The sequence below is a fragment of the Eutrema salsugineum genome, unplaced genomic scaffold (assembly GCF_000478725.1).
Source record: "Eutrema salsugineum unplaced genomic scaffold, Eutsalg1_0 scaffold_19, whole genome shotgun sequence".
In the NCBI taxonomy this organism is placed as follows: Eukaryota; Viridiplantae; Streptophyta; class Magnoliopsida; order Brassicales; family Brassicaceae; genus Eutrema; species Eutrema salsugineum.
Window position 1 is genome coordinate 583076 of NW_006256838.1, and position 20733 is coordinate 603808.

The 20733-nt window shown below is 39.6% G+C and overlaps 6 protein-coding genes and 1 non-coding gene across 8 annotated transcripts; 4 read left to right on the forward strand and 3 right to left on the reverse strand.

The window, feature by feature from the left end:
• Window positions 1-730: 730 nt before the first annotated feature.
• LOC18020316 (glucan endo-1,3-beta-glucosidase 12) lies at window positions 731-2035 on the reverse strand. The gene is made up of 2 exons (XM_024157252.1): window positions 1920-2035; window positions 731-1745 (listed from the first exon to the last, which is right to left on the reverse strand). The coding sequence occupies exons 1-2, from the start codon at window positions 2033-2035 to the stop codon at window positions 731-733; spliced, it is 1131 nt and encodes a 376-aa protein (XP_024013020.1).
• A 333-nt stretch (window positions 2036-2368) lies between these two features.
• Window positions 2369-4974, forward strand: LOC18020317 (UV-stimulated scaffold protein A homolog). 2 transcript variants are annotated; one of them, XM_006402377.2, is made up of 2 exons: window positions 2369-2603; window positions 2821-4974. In XM_006402377.2, the coding sequence occupies exons 1-2, from the start codon at window positions 2418-2420 to the stop codon at window positions 4651-4653; spliced, it is 2019 nt and encodes a 672-aa protein (XP_006402440.1). In that variant the 5' UTR covers window positions 2369-2417; the 3' UTR covers window positions 4654-4974. The 2 variants fall into 2 exon arrangements, with proteins under 2 accessions (XP_006402440.1, XP_024012994.1); XM_024157226.1 differs by having other exon boundaries at window positions 2553-2625; window positions 2724-4974.
• Window positions 4975-5853: 879 nt separating this feature from the next.
• On the forward strand, window positions 5854-8182 carry LOC18020318 (E3 ubiquitin-protein ligase SINAT3). The gene is made up of 3 exons (XM_006402378.2): window positions 5854-6283; window positions 6746-7132; window positions 7593-8182. The coding sequence occupies exons 1-3, from the start codon at window positions 6065-6067 to the stop codon at window positions 7956-7958; spliced, it is 972 nt and encodes a 323-aa protein (XP_006402441.1). The 5' UTR covers window positions 5854-6064; the 3' UTR covers window positions 7959-8182.
• Window positions 8183-8254: 72 nt separating this feature from the next.
• LOC18020319 lies at window positions 8255-12103 on the forward strand. The gene is made up of 4 exons (XM_006402379.2): window positions 8255-10566; window positions 10698-11317; window positions 11394-11606; window positions 11697-12103. The coding sequence occupies exons 1-4, from the start codon at window positions 8313-8315 to the stop codon at window positions 11955-11957; spliced, it is 3348 nt and encodes a 1115-aa protein (XP_006402442.1). The 5' UTR covers window positions 8255-8312; the 3' UTR covers window positions 11958-12103.
• A 1938-nt stretch (window positions 12104-14041) lies between these two features.
• On the reverse strand, window positions 14042-15847 carry LOC18020321. Its single transcript, XM_006402381.2, has 2 exons — window positions 15051-15847; window positions 14042-14394 (listed from the first exon to the last, which is right to left on the reverse strand). The coding sequence occupies exons 1-2, from the start codon at window positions 15756-15758 to the stop codon at window positions 14233-14235; spliced, it is 870 nt and encodes a 289-aa protein (XP_006402444.1). The 5' UTR covers window positions 15759-15847; the 3' UTR covers window positions 14042-14232.
• A 487-nt stretch (window positions 15848-16334) lies between these two features.
• Window positions 16335-20405, forward strand: LOC18020322 (dynamin-related protein 1B). The gene is made up of 14 exons (XM_006402382.2): window positions 16335-16603; window positions 17007-17070; window positions 17153-17257; window positions 17381-17485; window positions 17648-17698; window positions 17805-17866; window positions 17992-18082; window positions 18370-18434; window positions 18618-18812; window positions 18918-19037; window positions 19131-19201; window positions 19282-19558; window positions 19641-20009; window positions 20103-20405. Exons 1-14 carry the CDS (start codon window positions 16475-16477, stop codon window positions 20229-20231), a joined length of 1833 nt encoding a protein of 610 aa, XP_006402445.1. The 5' UTR covers window positions 16335-16474; the 3' UTR covers window positions 20232-20405.
• A 127-nt stretch (window positions 20406-20532) lies between these two features.
• On the reverse strand, window positions 20533-20605 carry TRNAA-CGC. Its single transcript has one exon. It is a non-coding gene; the product is annotated as a tRNA-Ala (tRNA).
• Between the last annotated feature and the right edge of the window lie 128 nt (window positions 20606-20733).

Genomic DNA, 20733 nt, shown 5'->3' on the forward strand with positions numbered 1-20733 from the left:
GAGCCACCAGTTTTATACCCACTCTCCTTCCCCCGCTGTTTCCTCCGCAAATATCTCCTCTCTCACTCACTTGCGTGGTTAGTGGAAATGTCATCAGTCATTGTTATGCTCAGTGCGGTTCTAAAAAGTCATTTTTTTCTTAGTAACCAAGGTGTATAGTTTCTCTTGTAACCAATGTATTATACAAGTTATATTTTTCTATGATACATATTATTCTAAATTGTAAACACGTCGTTATACATAGAAAATACTTATGTTGTTAAAGTGTCAATCTTCTTTATGATATTTATTTAGACCATATTTTTTTTTGGGTTTAAAGTTTAAACCACACAGCCTTACATTTTTCTTGTATATCAAAAATTGTTAAGATAATTTAATATTCATAAATCATAAACGACAACTTTCCGCAACATGATGACAATTTGCATTTCCGATTTATTCCGGGACAAATGTCTTGTTGGATATTAGAAAAAAGTCCACGAATCCATACAATCTTGCACGTGACATATCGGACAAAGGAAGACATGTATCCTGAGTCAATGTCTCAATCCCTCAATTATCTCCACTTATTCATTGGTTCCTAACTCTGTTTATTTACACGATTTACGAAAAGCCCGATGGACTAATATGTTGTAATACCAGGCCCATTACAAAAACAAAAACGCACTTAAAACAAAAACAAAAAGCCCCATGGTCTCATAATCCTCTTCTCTTCAGCGACGTTCAAACTTCAAATCGGCGGCGAGATATTCAGATCATATTTCCTCGAGCCGTTACCATACAGCAGTCCCCAGTGTTTCTCCACGGTGGCGCCGGTTTTCTGATCTTCGTCGAACAGAGCAAAGATATACACAGGAATCTTATTCCATCCTCTTCTTTTCAGATGCTGAATCAGCCGTTGGTTGAAAACCCTAGCGTTCTCCAAATTAGCAGCTACTTCGCCGGGATCTCCACTCGACGGCCACCCAATCTCAGACACCATCATCGGAATCTTCGGCAACCCCAGAGATTTCACGGCGGAGTCCACAGAATCCAACATTATGTCGAACAGGTTGGTGTATGTGACTCCACTGTACGGATCGGTGTATTTCCGGCGTTTGGAGTTGTTCATGGGCTGGAACAGAGCGAAATCCAGTGGAATCGAAGGGAATGATTGTTTGTATGCGAGGTATGGGTAGACATTCACCATGAGAGGAGAATTTGTTCGTTGCAGAAACCTCACGAGTGGTTTCAAAACCGATTCAGCGATCGATTTGTGGAAAATCGCGGCCGAGGGAGGGAATCGCCGGGATAGAATCGCGAGGGAATGCGTGGTGGAGACTTTGATCTTCTTGTGCAATCGGTACCTCTTGATTGCTTGATGAACGTTCTCCATAGCCGAGACGAGGTGGCTCGAGAATTGCGGCATGAGCGAGACTTCGTTTCCGACGGCGATTGATGTGATGATCGTGTTCTTGTGGTAAGGCAAGATGAAAGTCCTGATGATTGATTCGGCTTCGGAGGCATTGGACGCTAGAATCGGAATCTTGTCGTTGGGGATACAGAGGGAGAGAGAGATTCCGGTGTTGGCGAATGATTTGGTGACTCTTGGATCCATGTCGAAGGTTTTGACATGCTTGATTGAGAGAGAATTGACTAGCGATGGGATGGCTTCCGGTGGAGGAAGATTGGAGCCGTAACGACCATAGTTGATTCCGATTTCTGGAGCTGGAAAACAAGCCGAGAAAGTGAAGGAAAAACGAACCAAGAAACTCAAGTGAGAGTCGAAGAGAAGAAGACTCGGGAATCACAAGTCACAACAGAAGCAAAAGATTTTTGGACCTGTTAAGCAAGCGAGAAAGTGAAGGAAAACGAGCGAAAGAGGAACAAGAAACGCAATAAAATGAGCCTCAATTTATCGGGAAATCATAACAGAATCACCATGTTTTTTACCTCCAAGCGATGGGATCGTGGAGCAAGAAGCCATCGAGATGGAAAAGATCAACAGAATCCAGAAAGTGTAATGCTTCGTCGTCGTCATCATCATCATTATCATCTCTCTGTTTTCGTTTTCTCGACTGGTTTGAGCGATTTTGGTAGTGGGGAATCTACAGAACTTTATAAACGATCATGATCGTAGTTACATAAATGCCCATCGAATCTGCTGCACGAAGATTCGTAATGAGGGGTAGATACGTCATTTTGCTGATATGGGAGCGCGAATTAAACCGACTAGTAGTGGCAACTGATTAACGATTATATTGACCCAACAAATAGGGAACGAGGGCAAATAAGTAATTTGATCGACCATTAAACCGACTTGCACAGTTGAAACATATAATTAATATATTGAACCATCACGAAATCGGACAATTCATTGACGGAAATTTCTTAGGTTTTTCCTTTTTCAGAGAGTTCTGAATTTCCGATTGCCGGCGATGGACGGGAGAGATGACGGCGGCGGGAAAGTTATTGGGTTAATAGAGAAAGCGACGAAATCGACTGCGCAAGAGGTTGACCCGAGGCTGCTCAAGGCGATCAAATTTACTCTTCGGTATTCCGATTCGGAGGTCCGACTCGGTGCGAGAACCCTAATGGAGCTCATGAAACATAAAGACTCTCAGGTTTTTGCTTACATTTAGCCAGGTCTTCGTAATTTTGTTTTGGGGGTTGTTCATTATTTCGCCTCTTCGAATCGCATCTCTCTAATCGTTTACTCATGTTCTCATCGTTTCAATTCACAGAACCTGTTGTTTGATCGAAATTTGGTCTTAAGGACTGGTGATAAGCGTTTTTATCTGGCACAATAGAATGTAATGCGGGGATCATTATCTTTGGCAGGTTCGATATCTGACGCTTCTCATAATCGACGAGCTTTTCATGAGATCAAAGCTCTTTAGAGCTCTAATAGTTGAGAATCTTGATCAGCTGCTGAGTTTAAGTGTTGGGTTTAGAAGCAATCTACCTCTTCCTGCACCACAGGCTATTGCCACCATTTTGCGTACAAAGGCTATTGAGTTCCTGGAGAAGTGGAATCTGTCTTTTGGGTTACATTACAAGGAGCTTAGGCTGGGTTTTGATTACCTTAAGAATACCCTGAAGCTCAAGTTCCCTGATTTGCAGGCCAACGCTGCACGGATTCAACGAGAGAGACAGGAGAGGGAGATGAGGACAAAAGAGATTTTGCGAAACAAGTTTGATTCCTTGAGGGACACTTTTGGACTCTTAAAATATGAGATTGACGAAACAATAAAGGAAATCAACGAGTGTCTGCAAATTGTTCGATGGAGAGGGGATGATGGTGTTCCACTTGCGATCTTAGATGAGGAAGATTACGAGGAGATCCGTTGTTCTCATCTGAGGCAAATTCGTCTTGATTCACTGAAGCAATCAGATAAGGTTGAAGAAACCAGTGAAAACAGAGTGGTATTCGATGTATTGAGAGAAAAGTGCAAGCTTCTAGTGAAAAAGCATCTTATCTCGGCTAAAGAAGGGATCTCTCTTCTCATCAGGGTTGAGGTAACTGATAACAGGACGAGAGATTCCATGTTGAAAGAGTTCTTGGATATTAGGAATAACATATTGGCAACTGAAAAGAAATGTGAAGAAGCTGGTTTTACAATTTCAAGAATGATTGGCACTCGGGAGAAAGAAGAAGCAAACGAGGAAGAAGAAGATATTTGGGAGGAAGATGATGGCAATGTTGGAACTGATTCAGTCGAAAACGTGGCTCCTTTGGCGAGAAGTCAGAACGTTGAGGGTTCGTCCTTGCAAGCTTCAACTGAAGCAAATAAGTCTACATCAGAATCTAAGTCTACATCAGAATCTAGGTCCAGTAAAGCGTCGAGCACTAAAGAAGTTGGAAGAAGTGGTGGCTCTCTTAGGGATAAGCTAATTTCTGAAGCGCCCGTGATGAATTGGGGATCACAGTTGAGTAATTGGGACTCAACTACGGAAGTTCGAGCTAATCATCGAGGCCTAGAGCTCGAGAGCCACTGGGGCAGAGTGGACCAAGATGCTGTAATTCCAGCAGATAAAATAGCAGAACTAAATCTCCAGGCAACTGTTTACAGAGAAGAGAGAAGTGAGATTTCTCCATGCCATGCTCCTCTAAAGAAAGGTGGTCTTTGCCAGAGAAGAGATCTACGAGCATGTCCGTTTCATGGACCCATTGTACCTCGGGATGATGAAGGAAACCCTATAATCCAGGAATCTCCATTAGACGAGAGTGAAAACCAAACTTCTTCAAGTACAGGTATCGACCAGGACGTGCCTATGGATGAAACAACTTCAGATTCTGATCCTAATCAGTTGGCTAGGCGAATAGCAAAACAAGCTCTAAAGAATATCCGGGAGAAAGACAGAGAAGAGATAAGGAAAACAGCAAAGCGAAAAAAGGTTGCTAAGGTTAAGGAACATAATTTTTCAGTTCTGCGTGATGTTGCTTTAGCCTCAACTTCCAGGTCAGCTGTTATCGACGAAGAGTTTGATAGAGTCTTTGCTGCAAGAAAAAACAAGAAACAAACCTTTTCCTCAATGCGGCGTAAGAAAACAACGGCTAAAGATAGAATATCCGAGAGACTGTTAAGTAACCGGGTAAAAGGTACTAAACCGAAGCAGTTGCCTCAGGGTGATGATGAGAACTACCGGGAAACAGCGGCGAACCAGTGGTAACAACAACAAAGAAACACTAAAATCTTTCTAGGTTACTCATTTTCTAATTCTGAAAGTCCTCAAATTTGATTCTTTAATGCAAATAGGAGTACAAAAAGTAATGACTTTTTGGTGAATAAACAGATTCTGTAGTGATTGTGTTCTCTTTTAACTGAGACAAAACTGATGTAGAAACAGTTTTGCAGCCAAAACTCAGATTCTCTGGAGCTTTTTTTCTTTTCTCAGACAGTAACCCAACAGAAAGAGGATAGTACAATGACATGTTTTGTTAAAAAGTAATGACAGATCATGAGAACTGGATCGTTGTTCGCTTTTTCTATTATGCGTTTTATCTTTAAGGATGATCACTATCATGAGACCAATTATGTATGGAATAATTTTCTTTTATTCTCAAAGGAATTGTGTGAGAATAGTTTGCTTGAGATGAAGAAGAGTAAGATGTTCTTTTTACATTATCATTGGTCCTTTTAAGTGTTTTAAGTGTCTTTGAACCCAAGCTATATCGCATTGCAAAATTCCCTTAAGATTTCATATTCTTAACGTCTAAAAATTAATTATCAAAATAAATCTCTTTTAGTCAAAAAAGAAAGATAAGTGCGTTAAAAAGAAAAAAAAAGAAAGATAAGTATATGTATGCTTTTCATGAATTTTTGAATGAGCTTTGAAAATTAAAGTCCAAAAAGTTGTTATTTTTAATGAGATTGTGCAGCTCCTACAACATTTCATACTATTTTATTAGAATGAGTTATTATCTTAGAATGAGTTTTTTCGAGTATCCTTGTTTTGTTTTTCTTTTGTTATACAAATTTATATAAATTATTTGAATAAAAAGTAAAAAACTCATCAAAATCAACACCCAAAAAAACAACGTCAAGAAAAAAATGCAATCATGTCGACCATTGTACATGTTTAGGCTCATCTTTCCTGGACCATGGGCCCTTATTTATTTCATAAACAATATTTTAACATTTAATTAAAAACGAAGAAATCATTGAGTAAGAAGAGGATATTATAATTATTAAATGATTATTTTTCCTATCCTGGTAAATTCTTCTCTGAATCTCTTATAATTAAATTTTCCAATAACATTCTCTCTACTACAGTCGCCTTCTTGACCGTCCGATTTTAAATCAGCGTTACCGGTTCATTTGACGGCAACGCTCTCTCTCTCTCTCTCTCTCTCTCTCTCTCTCTCTCTCTCTCTCTCTCTCTCTCTCTCTCTCTGGAATTCATGAAGAAAAGCATCTCCCTTTTATTTTGAAATTTACACTTCACGAGGGTTGACCTGTTTCTGTGGGGTATTTCAATTCATCCATCCGTAAATCGAATTTGATGTTCGTCTCGATCGAAGATTAATCAAATTTTCACCTTTCTTGGGGAATTTGTTTTTTCCTTTTTTTTTGGGGCTTCGATGGATTTGGATAGCATGGACTGTACTTCAACCATGGATGTCACAGATGACGAAGAGATTCACCAAGATCGCCATTCGTACGCATCGGTTTCGAAACATCATAGTAGTAATAACAGCAACGCGAATGCTGCTTCTGGGCTTCTTCCCACCACCACCAGTGTTCATGAGCTTCTCGAATGCCCTGTCTGCACCAATTCTATGTACCCTCCTATTCATCAGGTCTCTTCTTTTCCAATCCCTTTGTTGCCTGATTTTTCCCTGATTTTGTGTTCTCGGATCTTTACTCTGTTGATTGGTTTTAGGGCTTTTTTTCAGTTCTAGAGGAGAAACATCGCCAAATCTATAAACTTATCCGAGTTTGCTGAACATTTGGATGTTCAAGCAGTGGTTATGTTAAAACTTGAAAGTGGTCTTTATGGAAGTACAACAAAACTTGAAATTGCAATTACCTTGATTTGGGTTTCAAATTTCCTTATTAAAATTGTCTTTTGGTTTGTTCTTTTCTGTATAGTTGATCTCCATATTTGTTTCCCACTTAACATTCTTGTCACTAAATGAGTAATATGCAAGAATAATCCTTGATCACGATTGTATATACCGTTATCCTTGTAGATACCCACTTCCAGATTCTTATTGTCTCTTTAGAGAGTTATGTAAAACAATTATTTGATTTCCCTGCAGTGTCACAATGGACATACTCTATGTTCAACTTGTAAGAACAGAGTTCACAATCGCTGCCCAACTTGTAGACAAGAGCTTGGTGATATCCGTTGTTTGGCACTGGAAAAAGTAGCGGAATCTCTTGAACTACCATGCAAGTACATGTCACTTGGATGTCCTGAGATATTCCCTTACTACAGTAAGCTCAAACACGAGACAATATGTAACTTTAGGCCTTACAACTGTCCGTATGCTGGATCCGAGTGTTCAGTTCTGGGAGATATCCCTTTCTTAGTTGCTCATCTGAGGGATGATCACAAGGTGGATATGCATTCTGGGTGTACTTTTAACCATCGTTATGTCAAGTCTAATCCTCGTGAAGTCGAAAATGCCACATGGATGTTAACTGTAAGTACACATGATTCACGTTTCATTGCTTTCTATAAACTTAGATCTGTTATGGGGCTTTGTTTAAGAGTCATTAAGCTTGTTTATGTGATGAAACTTGATCTTGCTAGTATTAACTATAATGTGAAATTGTGAAGCAATCAGAGGAGTCAAGGTTTGCTTTTGTTGCGAGTCAGGTTTCAGTTGTGCTGCTTACGGATGTCCAATTCGGTTTATGTAATATGAAAACCGAATGATAACTTAGTGAGAAGGTCCAATTATTTAGGTAACTTTGGTGTGAGTTAAAATTAATTTTCCTGAAATCAAAAGTCTATGGCTGAGCTCTTGTTCTGCGAGATCATTGGTTGTGAATCTTCTCTCTCTCTACACATACTCAGGAGTTGCTATACTATGACCGTCCCACATTCTTTGTCAAAGTTTCTGTCTTTTGATCTTGTTTCTGATTCAAATTGAAAATCAGGTCTTTCACTGCTTTGGTCAATACTTCTGTCTTCACTTTGAGGCTTTCCAGCTCGGAATGGCTCCAGTGTACATGGCGTTCTTGCGTTTCATGGGTGACGAAACCGAAGCTCGGAACTACAATTATAGTTTAGAAGTGGGGGGTTATGGTCGAAAGCTGACTTGGGAAGGAACACCAAGAAGCGTAAGAGACAGCCACAGGAAAGTTAGAGACAGTCATGATGGACTAATTATACAGAGAAACATGGCTCTCTTCTTCTCAGGTGGAGACAGGAAAGAGCTGAAACTGCGAGTCACCGGAAGAATCTGGAAAGAGCAGCAGCAAAGTGGTGAAGGTGGAGGAGCTTGTATCCCGAGCTTGTCCTAAAAATCAAATCGATTTTGTAAAACTTCGCCGACTTGGCTTTGTATCTGTAGCCATGTTTCTTGGAATTTTCTGTAATTAGGGCTTTCTCTGTAATCGACGATAAACTTGGGTTGTTCCTCTCTCTCTCTCTCATGGTCATGGAGGGTTTTTATAGTTCATTACTGTCTCATGTATCTGGATCTGGAAAAATGTAAATGTCGAACCTTTTTTTCGCAACATAGCTTTATCAGTCTCATTTTTAAAATGATTATGTAACGACGACCTATTCGTGTTTGTTCTGATAAACCCACCTTTGGGGTTTTGACATCTTCTTCACTTCAAAAAGGGATTGTAGTTTTATCCATTTCCCCATCAATGGAGCTTCTAAACTCTGCTCTTCCTAATGGCTTCTTCAATTTCTCGTCTCTGTCGTCGAAATCCAACAAGAGAAACCAACATAGATTCAACTTGCCCAGCTCCAAGTTCCCGTACTACCGCGCTTCATTTCTCCGAGTATCGGCTCGGTTCGGGGAGACCTCGAGGCGACGTAATACACTGAGGAAGAAGATTATCGGTGATGAGAATTGGCGTCCGAACCCGATTCCTTGTGACCAAGGTACGCAATCTCGAAACGGAAACCACAATTTCGATCATAGTGATGATTTGGTCGAGTTTGGTAGCACAGAGGGATTGAAAGATAAGGTTTCTCAAGATTCGACTTTGTTGAATGAGCTTCAAGACTGGGTTTGTCGGTATAAGCAGGAAGCAGAGTATTGGGGGATTGGTTCGAATCCCATTTTCACTGTCCATCAGGATTCGCTTGGAAACGTGGAGAAAGTAGTTGTTGACGAAGACGAAGTCTTGAGTAGAAAATCTGGTCTCGAGGATTTGGAAGCAGCGAGTTCTAGGGTTCTATATGCGAAGAAATTAGCTGAACAAATGGAGAATGGAGAAAATGTGTTAAATAAGGATTCTTCTCTGGTCAAGTTTGTTTCTTCTTCTTCTTCTTCTTCTTCTTCTTCAAAGGAAGAGCTTCAGTTAGTTACCTCAATCCAAAACGCAATTCTTCGTCTCGACTTAATTCCCAAGTTGCCGGCGATTGGAAGAGCTGTTTTGTGTGGTTACATAGGACTCTGGCTGCTGAAGATGGTGCTTGTGTATAGGAAGTGTAATGAGGTTGAGTGCACAGAGTTGGAGAAGGAGATGATGAGGAGAAAGATGAAAGCTTGGAAGGAAAAGAAAATGGTGGAGAAAGGTACCGTGGAAGTTTTGCAGGAGGAGAGTTTGGAAAAGCCATTGGTGTCGTTTGAGAAGCCTAAGTTTGATCGTAAAGAACTTATGAGTAGTATATCTAGAGTAAAGGGTTCAGAGAAGAAATTGGAACTCTTGAATTCTTCTCACGGTGAGAGTGGTGAATCCATGGACTTTGATAATAAGATCCTTGAAATCAAATCAATGGCTAGACGAGCCCGGGAGATAGAAGCTGGCATAGAACTTAATGAAAAGGAGAAGCGCGATGCGAACAAAGAATCGGGCGACTATGATGAAGATATAAACATGCGGTCACAGAACAGTCTTCCACGTAAGGGTTTGACACAGAGTGAAGGTGATGATGACGATAGATATGAAAGCTTGGGGACTTCGACTGAAAGTGATGAAGATAAAACTGAACTTTCTGATTTGGCTATTCCGATGGTGAATGGAGCTATGGTAGATTCTGGGTTTCTGAATCGTGAAATGGCAGCATCTGACGCAGAAAAGGTGAGTAATTTGGTTCCTAGAGACGGAATCATCCAAACGTCTGATGTTTCTAAGGATAAGCTGAGTATGATAAAGAATAATAGCAGTGGTCGTAGTAAGTCACGGGTCATACGTTCTGTAAAAGAAGCTAAAGAGTTCCTTTCAAGAAGAGGTGGTGAGAAAGAGCTTACTCAGGACATTGACGAAATCTTCCCAGAGCAGAGCGATGAAGAGCATAGTGAAGCTAGAATATACGAATTGGTTGAGAAAAAGAAAATCCTTGGTGCAGTTGTCAATGGAACCTTGAAAGCTGCACCTGAGTCTACATCTTCTGAAGCGTCAGGGAAGGATGTTGATTCCCGACCCCATAAGAACACAGTTAAGGGACCGGGCAAGCAAGGAAACTCTGAAAACAAAATAGAAGAGCGCGAAACAAGTCTTTGCGAATCAGTGGAAAGTTCGTCTGGTGGTACTGAACATTTAGAGAAGGAACAACGATCAGGGAAGGAGAAGGAGAACTTGATGGAGAAACACTACCATGAATTTGAACCTATTGCTGAAAAAATGAGAGCTGGATTTAGAGAGAATTATATGGCTGCAAGAGAGAAAGAAACTCAGGAGCCAGGTACGATTGCTGAGATTGCAGAACTTTACCGCAATGAGGATAATGATGAGCTTGAGTGGATGAAGGACGAAAAGCTAAGTGACATTGTCTTCCATGTTCGAGATAATGAGCTGGCTGGTAGGGATCCATTTCACCTGATTGACGCCGAAGACAAGGCTATGTTTTTGCAAGGCTTGGAGAAGAAAGTTGAGAGAGAAAATGAGAAACTGTCTCATCTGCATAACTGGATTCATTCAAACATTGAAAATCTCGACTACGGAGTAGGTAATTGATATGTTCTCTACCACTTTAATTTGCAACAAGGTTTTCTCAATACATATCTCACATTTACAAATGACGCGGTGAATAAGCTTGTCAAATTTATCTCATTTTTATCCCTCCCTCTTGTCATTCAGATGGCATCAGTGTGTATGATCCACCAGAGAAAGTCATACCGAGATGGAAAGGGCCTTCGCTTGAGAAGAACCCTGAGTTTCTCAATAACTATCGTGAACAGCGTGAGGCATTGTTTTCTGGAAAGGCTGCGTCTGTGTCTCCTGTGAAAAAGGAAAAACAGAGCTCTCTTCAGGAATCATCACAGTCTGTTTCCTCTGAGAACACTCTCACTTCTTCAACTGAGATTACCTCAAGCCAGCCAAAGATTGTCGTAGAAGGAAGTGATGGATCTGTTAGACCCGGGAAAAAGTCAGGAAAAGAGTATTGGGAGCACACGAAGAAATGGTCACGCGGGTTCTTGGAGTTGTACAATGCAGAGACTGATCTAGAAGTGAAAGCTGTTATGAGAGACATGGGAAAAGACTTGGACCGATGGATTACAGAAGACGAAATCAAAGACGCAGCTGATATAATGGAAAAGCTGCCAGAGAGGAACAAGAAGTTCATGGAAAAGAAACTCAACAAACTCAAGAGAGAGATGGAGTTGTTTGGTCCTCAAGCTGTTGTGAGCAAATACCGCGAGTATGGAGAAAATAAGGAAGAAGATTATCTATGGTGGTTGGATCTTCCGCACGTACTGGTATGTTTTCTTGCTGAACACTTTTGAAATTTGGAGATAGAAGCTCAAAGTTCTTATCTTCTGTTTCGTGTTTCAGTGCCTTGAGTTGTACACAGTTGATGAGAAAGGAGAGCAACAAGTAGGGTTCTACACATTGGAGATGGCAACAGATCTCGAGTTAGAACCCAAACCACATCATGTGATTGCTTTCGAGGACGCTGCAGACTGTAGAAACCTCTGTTACATTATTCAAGCTCATTTGGATTTGCTAAGAACTGGAAACGTTTTCATTGTTCCGCGCCCGCCAAAGGTAAAGAAAATTCACCAAGGAAGAAACTTTAATTAGACGAACTATGCTCTTATCAATTTTAAAGTTGTTACTCTTTAACATATAATACAGGATACATTTCGAGAAGCTAAGGCGAATGGGTTTGGTGTAACGGTTATCAGGAAAGGAGAACTGAAGTTGAATATAGACGAGCCATTAGAAGAAGTAGAGGAAGAGATATGTGAGATAGGAAGCAAGATGTACCATGATAAGATCATGGGAGATCGATCTGTGGATATAAGCTCGTTGATGAAAGGTGTCTTCAACCTCAAGACGAAACCCACCGGCCGAAGAAGAAGACGATCGAAGCGGGCTCTGAAAGATTCTAACTAGAAAAGTAGCTGAGGCATTAAGCCAAAGGGCCTAGCATTAGCATTAGTTGGGATGGGGACAGCAGCCCCAGTAAACAAATAATTATTGTAAGTTCTTAAGGATAATAACTATTGGTCTCCGATAATATATTTGTTCCCATTAATTTTTTTCCCTTTGTTCAGTTACTTAATTTGATCAATTTTTTTCTATATAATTGAGTTTTATCCGTTCTAATTTGATGGTTGATTTATTTACCATTTCAAAATAATTATTAATTTTTTTACTAACTTGTCGCTATTTAAAATAATAATTAAATTATCTGCTTAGGCACTAAGTAATTTGTAAGTACTTGTAGATATAATGGAATATGTCAGAGAATAATAAATAAATATATATATATATATATAAATAATTTGGTAAAGCATAGTCGACAAGGATCTTGTGCTGTGTGTTTCGTAATGGAAAGCAGAATTAATTTTTTTCTAAAAGATTGGATTCACCTCTTAATACGTCTTCGTTGGAGACGGAATGGGGCCACTTCATTCTAAACTTTCGAAGTCTCCAAATCTTGAGCTATCGGAATCACCTTCAACACACATACCAGCTCTTCTTGTGAAACGGAAAGGTTAGGGACACAATGGCTTAAAATACTATTGAAAGTCCTCTCATCTGCCACCTATTTCACGATATTCACGGCTTCAGCAATGTTCTCAGGAATTTTTGTCTTGTAAAGCATCGACTAAGGAACCCTAGTTATAAAGAACTAAGTCAAGAGCATTCATGCTCTAACTTTTAGAGTTGGCGGAATACTAGGTAGCGAGTGGGGGTTGGGCAGAGTTATTAGAATGTATGGAGACAGCTACTCGTTAGCATTTAAATATGCGAAGAACATTTTCAGAAGAGCAAGCCACAAAAGCATCATAACCTATAATTCAATGCTAGTGGTCTACTCTAAGAATTTACCATCTGAAGCAGATGCTTTGTTCTTCTAAATGTTGAGGACAACAATCCTCCCAAAACATGTTACATGTTAGGTACAAAAACGCATTGCATTATAGACTATGATCCTTTATTTTTTGTTTTAAAATGGATTTTTCCATCACATTTTATAACATCATTATCATACATTTCAACACACTTATAAGTTAGACTAACTATTTGTTGTTTTCTTATTGTGCACAATTTGTTCACTATAGTGTTTTCTACAAAAAAATTATATAGAGTGTTATTAACTATATAAGTTGAAATCAATTTTGTTACCTATAGAGCTCTTATAACTGCACTTAGTCAAGCTTTGAAACCACACTCGGCATACAGACACTTGATGACTATGGAGAAGCACTTTGGCCTCAGACAAAGTATTACCACTTTGGCTCCTTGATTGATGCTTACGCAAGTACCAAAAGTACAGAGAACCTTGCTGAAGCAGTGAAAATTGTTAAAAGTGTCACAGATGCAGCACACGAGATGATGTTCAACAGTATTCTAAGTCGTTGTTGTCAGTCTACTCGGTACCCTTCACAGGAAAAGCTCGCAAGTGTGAAGAAAGCAAATTCCTATTGCTCAAGATTTTGTCAACTTCCTGCATCAAAATGGATTTTCCTATGCTGTATTCGAGAAAGCAGAATGGAGGCTTCGGAAGTTTGGACTGAAGTGCCCCCTTCTGTCTCCACCAAGAAGTGTTGATTTCTCCTCCTTTATCTCTTTGCCTTTGTTCAAAACTTGTCATGATTATCGATATTCTCCACCTTAGTCTTCAAACATTGACATGTGTGATGTGTTGAGTTTTTATTTAAGACATCTGGCATTGACATGTGTGATGTGTTTTGTTTATCTTTAGTTAATTAGTTCCTTCATCAGTCAAGATCAGTTATTATTGTTTCAATAGTTTTCGTTTTTCTTGTAAGGCAATGCCAAAATGCAAATTACTAGAAACTTAGATATTGGATTGATGATATTTCCGTGGACGTTTGGTGAGATTCATGCCTTGAAGCCATTCAAAGCTGCCGTGGATATCTTGGCCAAGAAATATGAGGAAAGGAAAGGCATTGGTTATGGCATTATGGCACCAAGCCGGAGAAGGAGAGAGAGAGTGAGAAATATAGAAAACCAGCTCGCATTGCAATTTTCAGTGATTACAAAAACCAGAATGAAGAAGCACGAGTTTTCTCTATTGCTCAACACCACATATGATACAACCACGAACCTTAGCCAAGTCGATGCAACCCATAACTTGAGCCGAATAAAAAACAAAAACAACCAGAAAACTAATGAATAAAAGAGTTAATGAGAGATCTTAGGCTGAGACGAGATGGCCTTGGCAACAAAGGCAAGCAATCACAATACCAACTAATGCTCCTGCAAGAACCTGCGAAGGCGTGTGACCGAGCAGTTCCTTAAGCTTTCTTTGACTGATGGGATGTCCTTCAAACAAGTCCCTTATGATCAAGTTCAGAACCTGACATCAACAAAGACAAAAGCCAACATTGTCATCTTATCTCACAAAAAAAAAAACCAAGATTGACACATGGTATAATGCTCTTTCAAAACTCTTCATTCTCTGGAATGTTATCAAGATCACCACAGATAATTCTAGAACCAACAACAGCTATCATCAACATGTGCCTGATGTTCGAGAAACTTCTATAGTGCTCAACAATGCAAAACCAAACCATCTATAAGAAATTTCTTCAAACCATCTATAAGAACACAAAAGGTCATATAAGAACGAAGAACAGACATCAACGTTAGCCTAAATGTCCATAATTCCATATCTAGTGGTGAACTTTTATTGTGCACAATAATGCTATAACCTCTAGTAAACCAACTTTCACAAGAACCTAACATACTAACATCAAGTCCAAATTCAACCATGAAGTAAAGAGCGTTGACTTGAATCCATCACCATATTCCCTAACATTTTTTTACTATCTTAGTAATACATAAAACGATACTCCGTCATAGGTGTCCTCGTATAGAATCTAGTCAAACTTGTACAATAGACAGAGCAATCACTAAGACCAAAGTCAAACTCAGTAAAAATCTCAAAATCTAAAAACTTGACATGCTTTAACAGAAAGAAGGAAGAAGCAGATTTGGTTCTGGTTCCGTTACCTCAGCTTGCATACCGGCATGGCGTCTAACGCCAATAGCATCATACATCACAATCAAGCTAAAACCTAAACAAACAGGAAACAACGAGTCTGCCACTCCATGGCAAAGCGCCACAGAGGTCGTCAAAGCCATACATAGAGCCGAGTGCGACGAAGGCATTCCACCAGAAGCATACAGTAGACGAAAATCCCATTTCCTCTCAATGAAGAAATTGATAACCATTTTACTCGACTGCGCAAAGAACCACGCGAAAACAGCTGAGACGAATGTCGGATTCGCCGAGAGCGTCGCCACGAAAGGGCTAATCTTTACCTTAGCCGAAGCCGTGACGCTCAAAAGGGCAATCCCCAATCCACCGTTGTGCTTCAGATCTCCGGCGAAATTCTCGGAAAACGCCGCCGTATCGTCTCTGTAAGCTCGAAAACGCGACATCCATAGCCGGGATTGAGACGAAACCAACCCTTTAATCGTTCGAATGATTGGACGCAAAACGCAGAATGGGTTCAGCTGGATACGGCGATTACTAGCATTGCAATCAGGTTTAGGATTCGAGGAACCCAAAGGGGATGATTTACAGCATAACGAGATGGTGTTTGGAGCTTCCAACTTGTGGATAGAAGTTAGCTTAACGAAGGAAAGACGAGAAGGGTAATGAGATAAGCTTTTTGAGAAACAAGCGAAGGAAGGATTTGATGTAAGCGACTCCATGAGAGAAAGTTGCTAAGCTTTTTAAACTTACTCTGCGACATACAGAGAGAAAGATTAGAAGAAGTGTGTGTGGAGTGTCTGGAGACTTGGCGAAGAAAGATTGGGAGATTCTTCAACTGGGCCAGATTTCTTCCATAATCTAATTCTTTTAACCAAATTAGAAAAACTAATTACGCTAACCAAAACTCGTTTTTCTTTTGGTAACAAATTATTAACATAGAAATCGTGTGGTGGAGAGAAAATGTTTTCGTATATCATAACGGATATAGTATTACCCATTCGAGTATCGTGACTCGAACATAAAGAATATACCCAAAATGTGTAGGTCTATGTTGTCGTTACGCATTTCGGTCCAAAAGAGACTTATAATCATTATATTAATCACATCCACTAAATGAATCAATCATTATTCCTCAGGCTTCCTATTTAAAATTGGGCCCAATGTTCCATATTGGGCCTTTAACATTTATGAGTAGGCCTCGCTCTGAGGTTTGACTTTTCAAACAGAGATATTTTGGGTATTCTTGACCTTTGCGTTTCTATATATTCCTTAGAAAATTTCAACGGTCGCCTCGCCTAATAGATAGCAATTCGCGGTTATTACGTTTCCGTTCTCTTCTCCTCCTCGCACGGACTCGTCGGAGACCGATTCGCGCCGGAATTTTGATCCCGCTGTTGAATGATCTGAGCTGATTAGGTTGATTTTTGTTTCTGAGATGGAGACTTTGATTTCGCTTGTGAACAAGATACAGAGAGCTTGTACGGCTCTGGGAGATCACGGCGAGGGAAGCTCCCTCCCAACTCTCTGGGACTCATTGCCCGCCATTGCCGTTGTTGGTGGTCAGGTATGATCTATTTCTTCTGAATTTTACATGAGATTTTGAATCGGTGATTCTTAGATCTTCGGCATTGCCTTCTCGTTCCGTAATCGTACATTTGGGGTTTCAATGCTTGGAATAATCTGATCCTATTTTTCCTGAAATTATTGGCTTCTTTTCATCTGCTGTTTCCCCCTTAAATCGTGTATCTCATCGAAATTCATGATTATGTTAGTGTTGTCTAGGAGATCAATGGGAAATTTATCTCCCTTTTTAATGATTAGCCTGTCCGATTTTAGTGAAAGTTGTGAATCGTTCGCTCTTAATCAAAATTGTTTCGTATTCATGCAATGCTTGTAATCAATGTACATTTCTTTTATCTTGAGGATCAATTCAATTGATTGGATGAAATGTTGTTCTAATTATCTAGAGTTCTGGAAAGTCTTCTGTGCTAGAGAGCGTTGTGGGAAAAGATTTTTTACCTCGTGGAGCAGGTAAGGTTGATTAATTAAAACGTACATTTTTATAACTCAAGATATATAACTGTTACTTAGAACAGCAATGTCTTTCATGTAGGGATTGTTACACGTAGACCTCTTGTCCTGCAGCTTCACAGAATTGATGAAGGCAAAGAGTATGCTGAGTTTATGCATCTTCCGAAGAAGAAGTTCACTGATTTTGGTATGTTTCGTGTTCGGAAGGAATAGATGGCTCCTTACTTTTCTTGTGACAACTGGTTATTTAGGTGCACAGATTCTTCTCATCTGGTTTTCTTATATCTATTTCTTCTTTCTTGAAATGTAGCTGCTGTGAGGCAGGAGATCTCGGATGAGACAGATCGTGAAACTGGTCGCAGCAGCAAAGTAATATCTTCAGTCCCAATTCATCTCAGTATCTTCTCCCCTAATGGTGAGAAAATGCTTTAGGATTTCAGATCTTGTAATGTTTCATTTTCTACATACACAGGACGTGAAATTTAATCAAATTTTAAGTTCATGCTCTCTTCCATATTTGCCACTTGTATTCTAGTCTCCACACTCTAATAATTTCCTCTGTTTAAAATGTTTGCAGTCGTGAATCTGACACTGGTTGATCTTCCTGGTCTTACAAAGGTAGCTGTTGGTAAGTGAGACAATCTTTGTTCACTCATGATAGTGGATACATCCCCCAACCCAAGTTCTCTTTACTGATAAACATCAATGAAAACTTGGTGCCAATGATGTTGTAGAGGGTCAGCCTGATAGCATTGTTCAAGACATCGAGAACATGGTCAGATCGTTTATTGAGAAGGTAACTATCATTTGAAAGAAATTAAGAATGAAGCAAGGATACAGCTGTAGATGGATGGTGCTTATATCCTTAATACTGTGTGTTAACAGCAAAGTAACAACGATTAACCATTTCCCTTTTGACAGCCCAACTGCATTATACTAGCTATTTCCCCTGCAAATCAAGATCTTGCTACGTCTGATGCCATTAAGATATCTCGTGAAGTTGATCCAAAAGGTTCCAGATACTTCCATTTCTACACTTTTTTATACAAATGCTTTCTGAATTCACGTTGAGCTTTCTCTTGTGAGTTTTTATCCACTGGGACACGAAGTATATGGTTTCAGTTTACTAGGCATGTGATATATAGTTGAGTTGAATGGTCACTGGTCAGTGTCTAGACATGAGAATAATGCTATCATCTGTAATAAACAAAGGCGATGATCATGCAATCAATATATTTTTATAGTAGTTTGAATGGATTGACTCATTTTGTATAATTTTTGCTACGTTGCCGCTATAAGGAGACAGGACTTTTGGAGTTTTAACAAAAATTGATCTCATGGACCAGGGCACTAATGCTGTTGACGTAAGTTTACATTCAGACGATACTAATACATGCTTTGAGTTAGGACTATCGTCTAATCTTAAACAACCTATCTCTAATTTCATTGGGAAAAGGATACATGGAAGATAAGATGAGAAATTTACTAAATAGTAGGGAGTAAATATTAAACAGTCCCTCAGTCTTCTAAATCTTTGGAAATTTCAGATACTTGAAGGAAGGGGATACAAACTAAGGTATCCTTGGGTTGGTGTTGTGAACCGGTCTCAAGCTGATATTAATAAAAGTGTTGATATGATTGCTGCTCGTCGGCGTGAACGTGATTACTTCCAGACCACCCCAGAGTACAGACATCTTACTGACAGAATGGGTTCAGAATATTTAGGAAAGATGCTCTCCAAGGTATAATAGTTGAGGAGGAGCTTGTTATTGGCATATCAATTCTTCTTAATTGTTTGGCATCAAAGATTTGCCAGCTGCTCTAAAACAAGCTATAACGTTTTGCAGCATTTGGAGGTTGTTATCAAGTCAAGAATTCCGGGACTTCAGTCTCTTATCACCAAGACTATTTCCGAGTTAGAGACAGAGCTGAGCCGTCTTGGGAAGCCTGTAGCAGCTGATGCTGGTGTAAGTATCTAATGTCTTAAGGACCTTTCGCATTTTCATTCTTTGGTTACTTTCTTCTCTTATTTCAAATCACTATTACTCTCTTGAATGCAGGGAAAACTATATATGATCATGGAAATTTGCCGTGCTTTTGATCAAACGTTCAAGGAACACCTTGACGGCACGTGAGTGATCTCACATATTAGTGGATTTTTACCAGTGCAGTTTTGTGTCTTGATGATGATTAATACTAACAACCTCACAGACGTTCAGGTGGTGAAAAGATAAACTCTGTGTTCGACAATCAATTCCCAGCTGCCATTAAAAGACTGCAATTCGACAAACATCTCTCAATGGAAAATGTACGGAAACTGATCACTGAAGCAGATGGATATCAACCGCATCTCATAGCTCCTGAACAAGGTTACCGCCGTCTCATAGAATCATGCTTAGTCTCCATTAGAGGCCCAGCTGAAGCAGCTGTCGATGCGGTTCATTCCATTCTCAAGGATCTTATACACAAATCCATCGGCGAAACATCTGTAAGAAAGTTTCTGCTCATATTCACAAACTGAACAACAACACTTGTGACTCATAGTTATGTGTTTAATCTCATCAAAACAGGAACTGAAACAATATCCAACACTAAGAGTGGAAGTATCAGGTGCAGCGGTTGATTCATTGGATCGAATGAGAGATGAAAGCAGGAAAGCAACTCTGTTGCTAGTAGACATGGAGTCTGGTTACTTAACAGTCGAGTTCTTCAGGAAACTCCCACAAGATTCTGAAAAAGGCGGGAACCCGACACATTCTATTTTCGACAGATACAACGATGCCTATCTCAGAAGAATAGGTTCCAATGTGTTGTCTTACGTGAATATGGTCTGCGCCGGGTTGAGAAACTCCATACCAAAATCAATCGTTTACTGTCAAGTCCGTGAAGCAAAACGAAGCCTACTTGATTACTTCTTCACTGAGCTTGGCCAGAAAGAGGTAAAAAATAACCATGTACAAACTAAACTATAATACAGTATACATATGTGATGATGATTAAGAATCTAAAAAGGGGTTTGGTGTTGAAATTAGATGAGCAAATTGTCGAAATTGTTGGATGAGGATCCTGCTGTTCAGCAGCGAAGGACTTCAATTGCAAAGAGGCTAGAGTTGTATAGAAGTGCTCAAGCGGATATTGAAGCAGTTGCTTGGTCCAAGTAGAGAGTTCTTCACACTCTAATTCTTTATTTCCTTAGGATACGTTTCTTTCGCTTCTCTTTTTCCATTCTTTCTTTTTCTTTTGTTTTATTCGGTGTTCGAATTAACGTTGTTTCTGAATAAGTTCTGTAAGACGAATAGATCAGTATCTTTTAAGGCAGAAAAATGGTTGATCACATTATTAGAAAAAAAGGATTCACGTATAACAACGTATTTTGTTACCCTCTCTGTGTCAATCCAACGGCAAACCTCGAGAGGACAAGAAACAGGAGGAAGATGACGAAGCAGAAAAAGATCAGAGGGATGGAGATGCGGGGAATTGAACCCCGTGCCTCTCGCATGCGAAGCGAGCGCTCTACCATATGAGCTACATCCCCATTTTGCCAAAAGCTTCCATCTTATTAAATATAATCCTATTTTTTAAATAATAATTAGAATATTTTTGAATTAAGGGTGGAAAGATTATTGCGTTTATAAAACGATACGCGATAGTGATAGTTTAGAA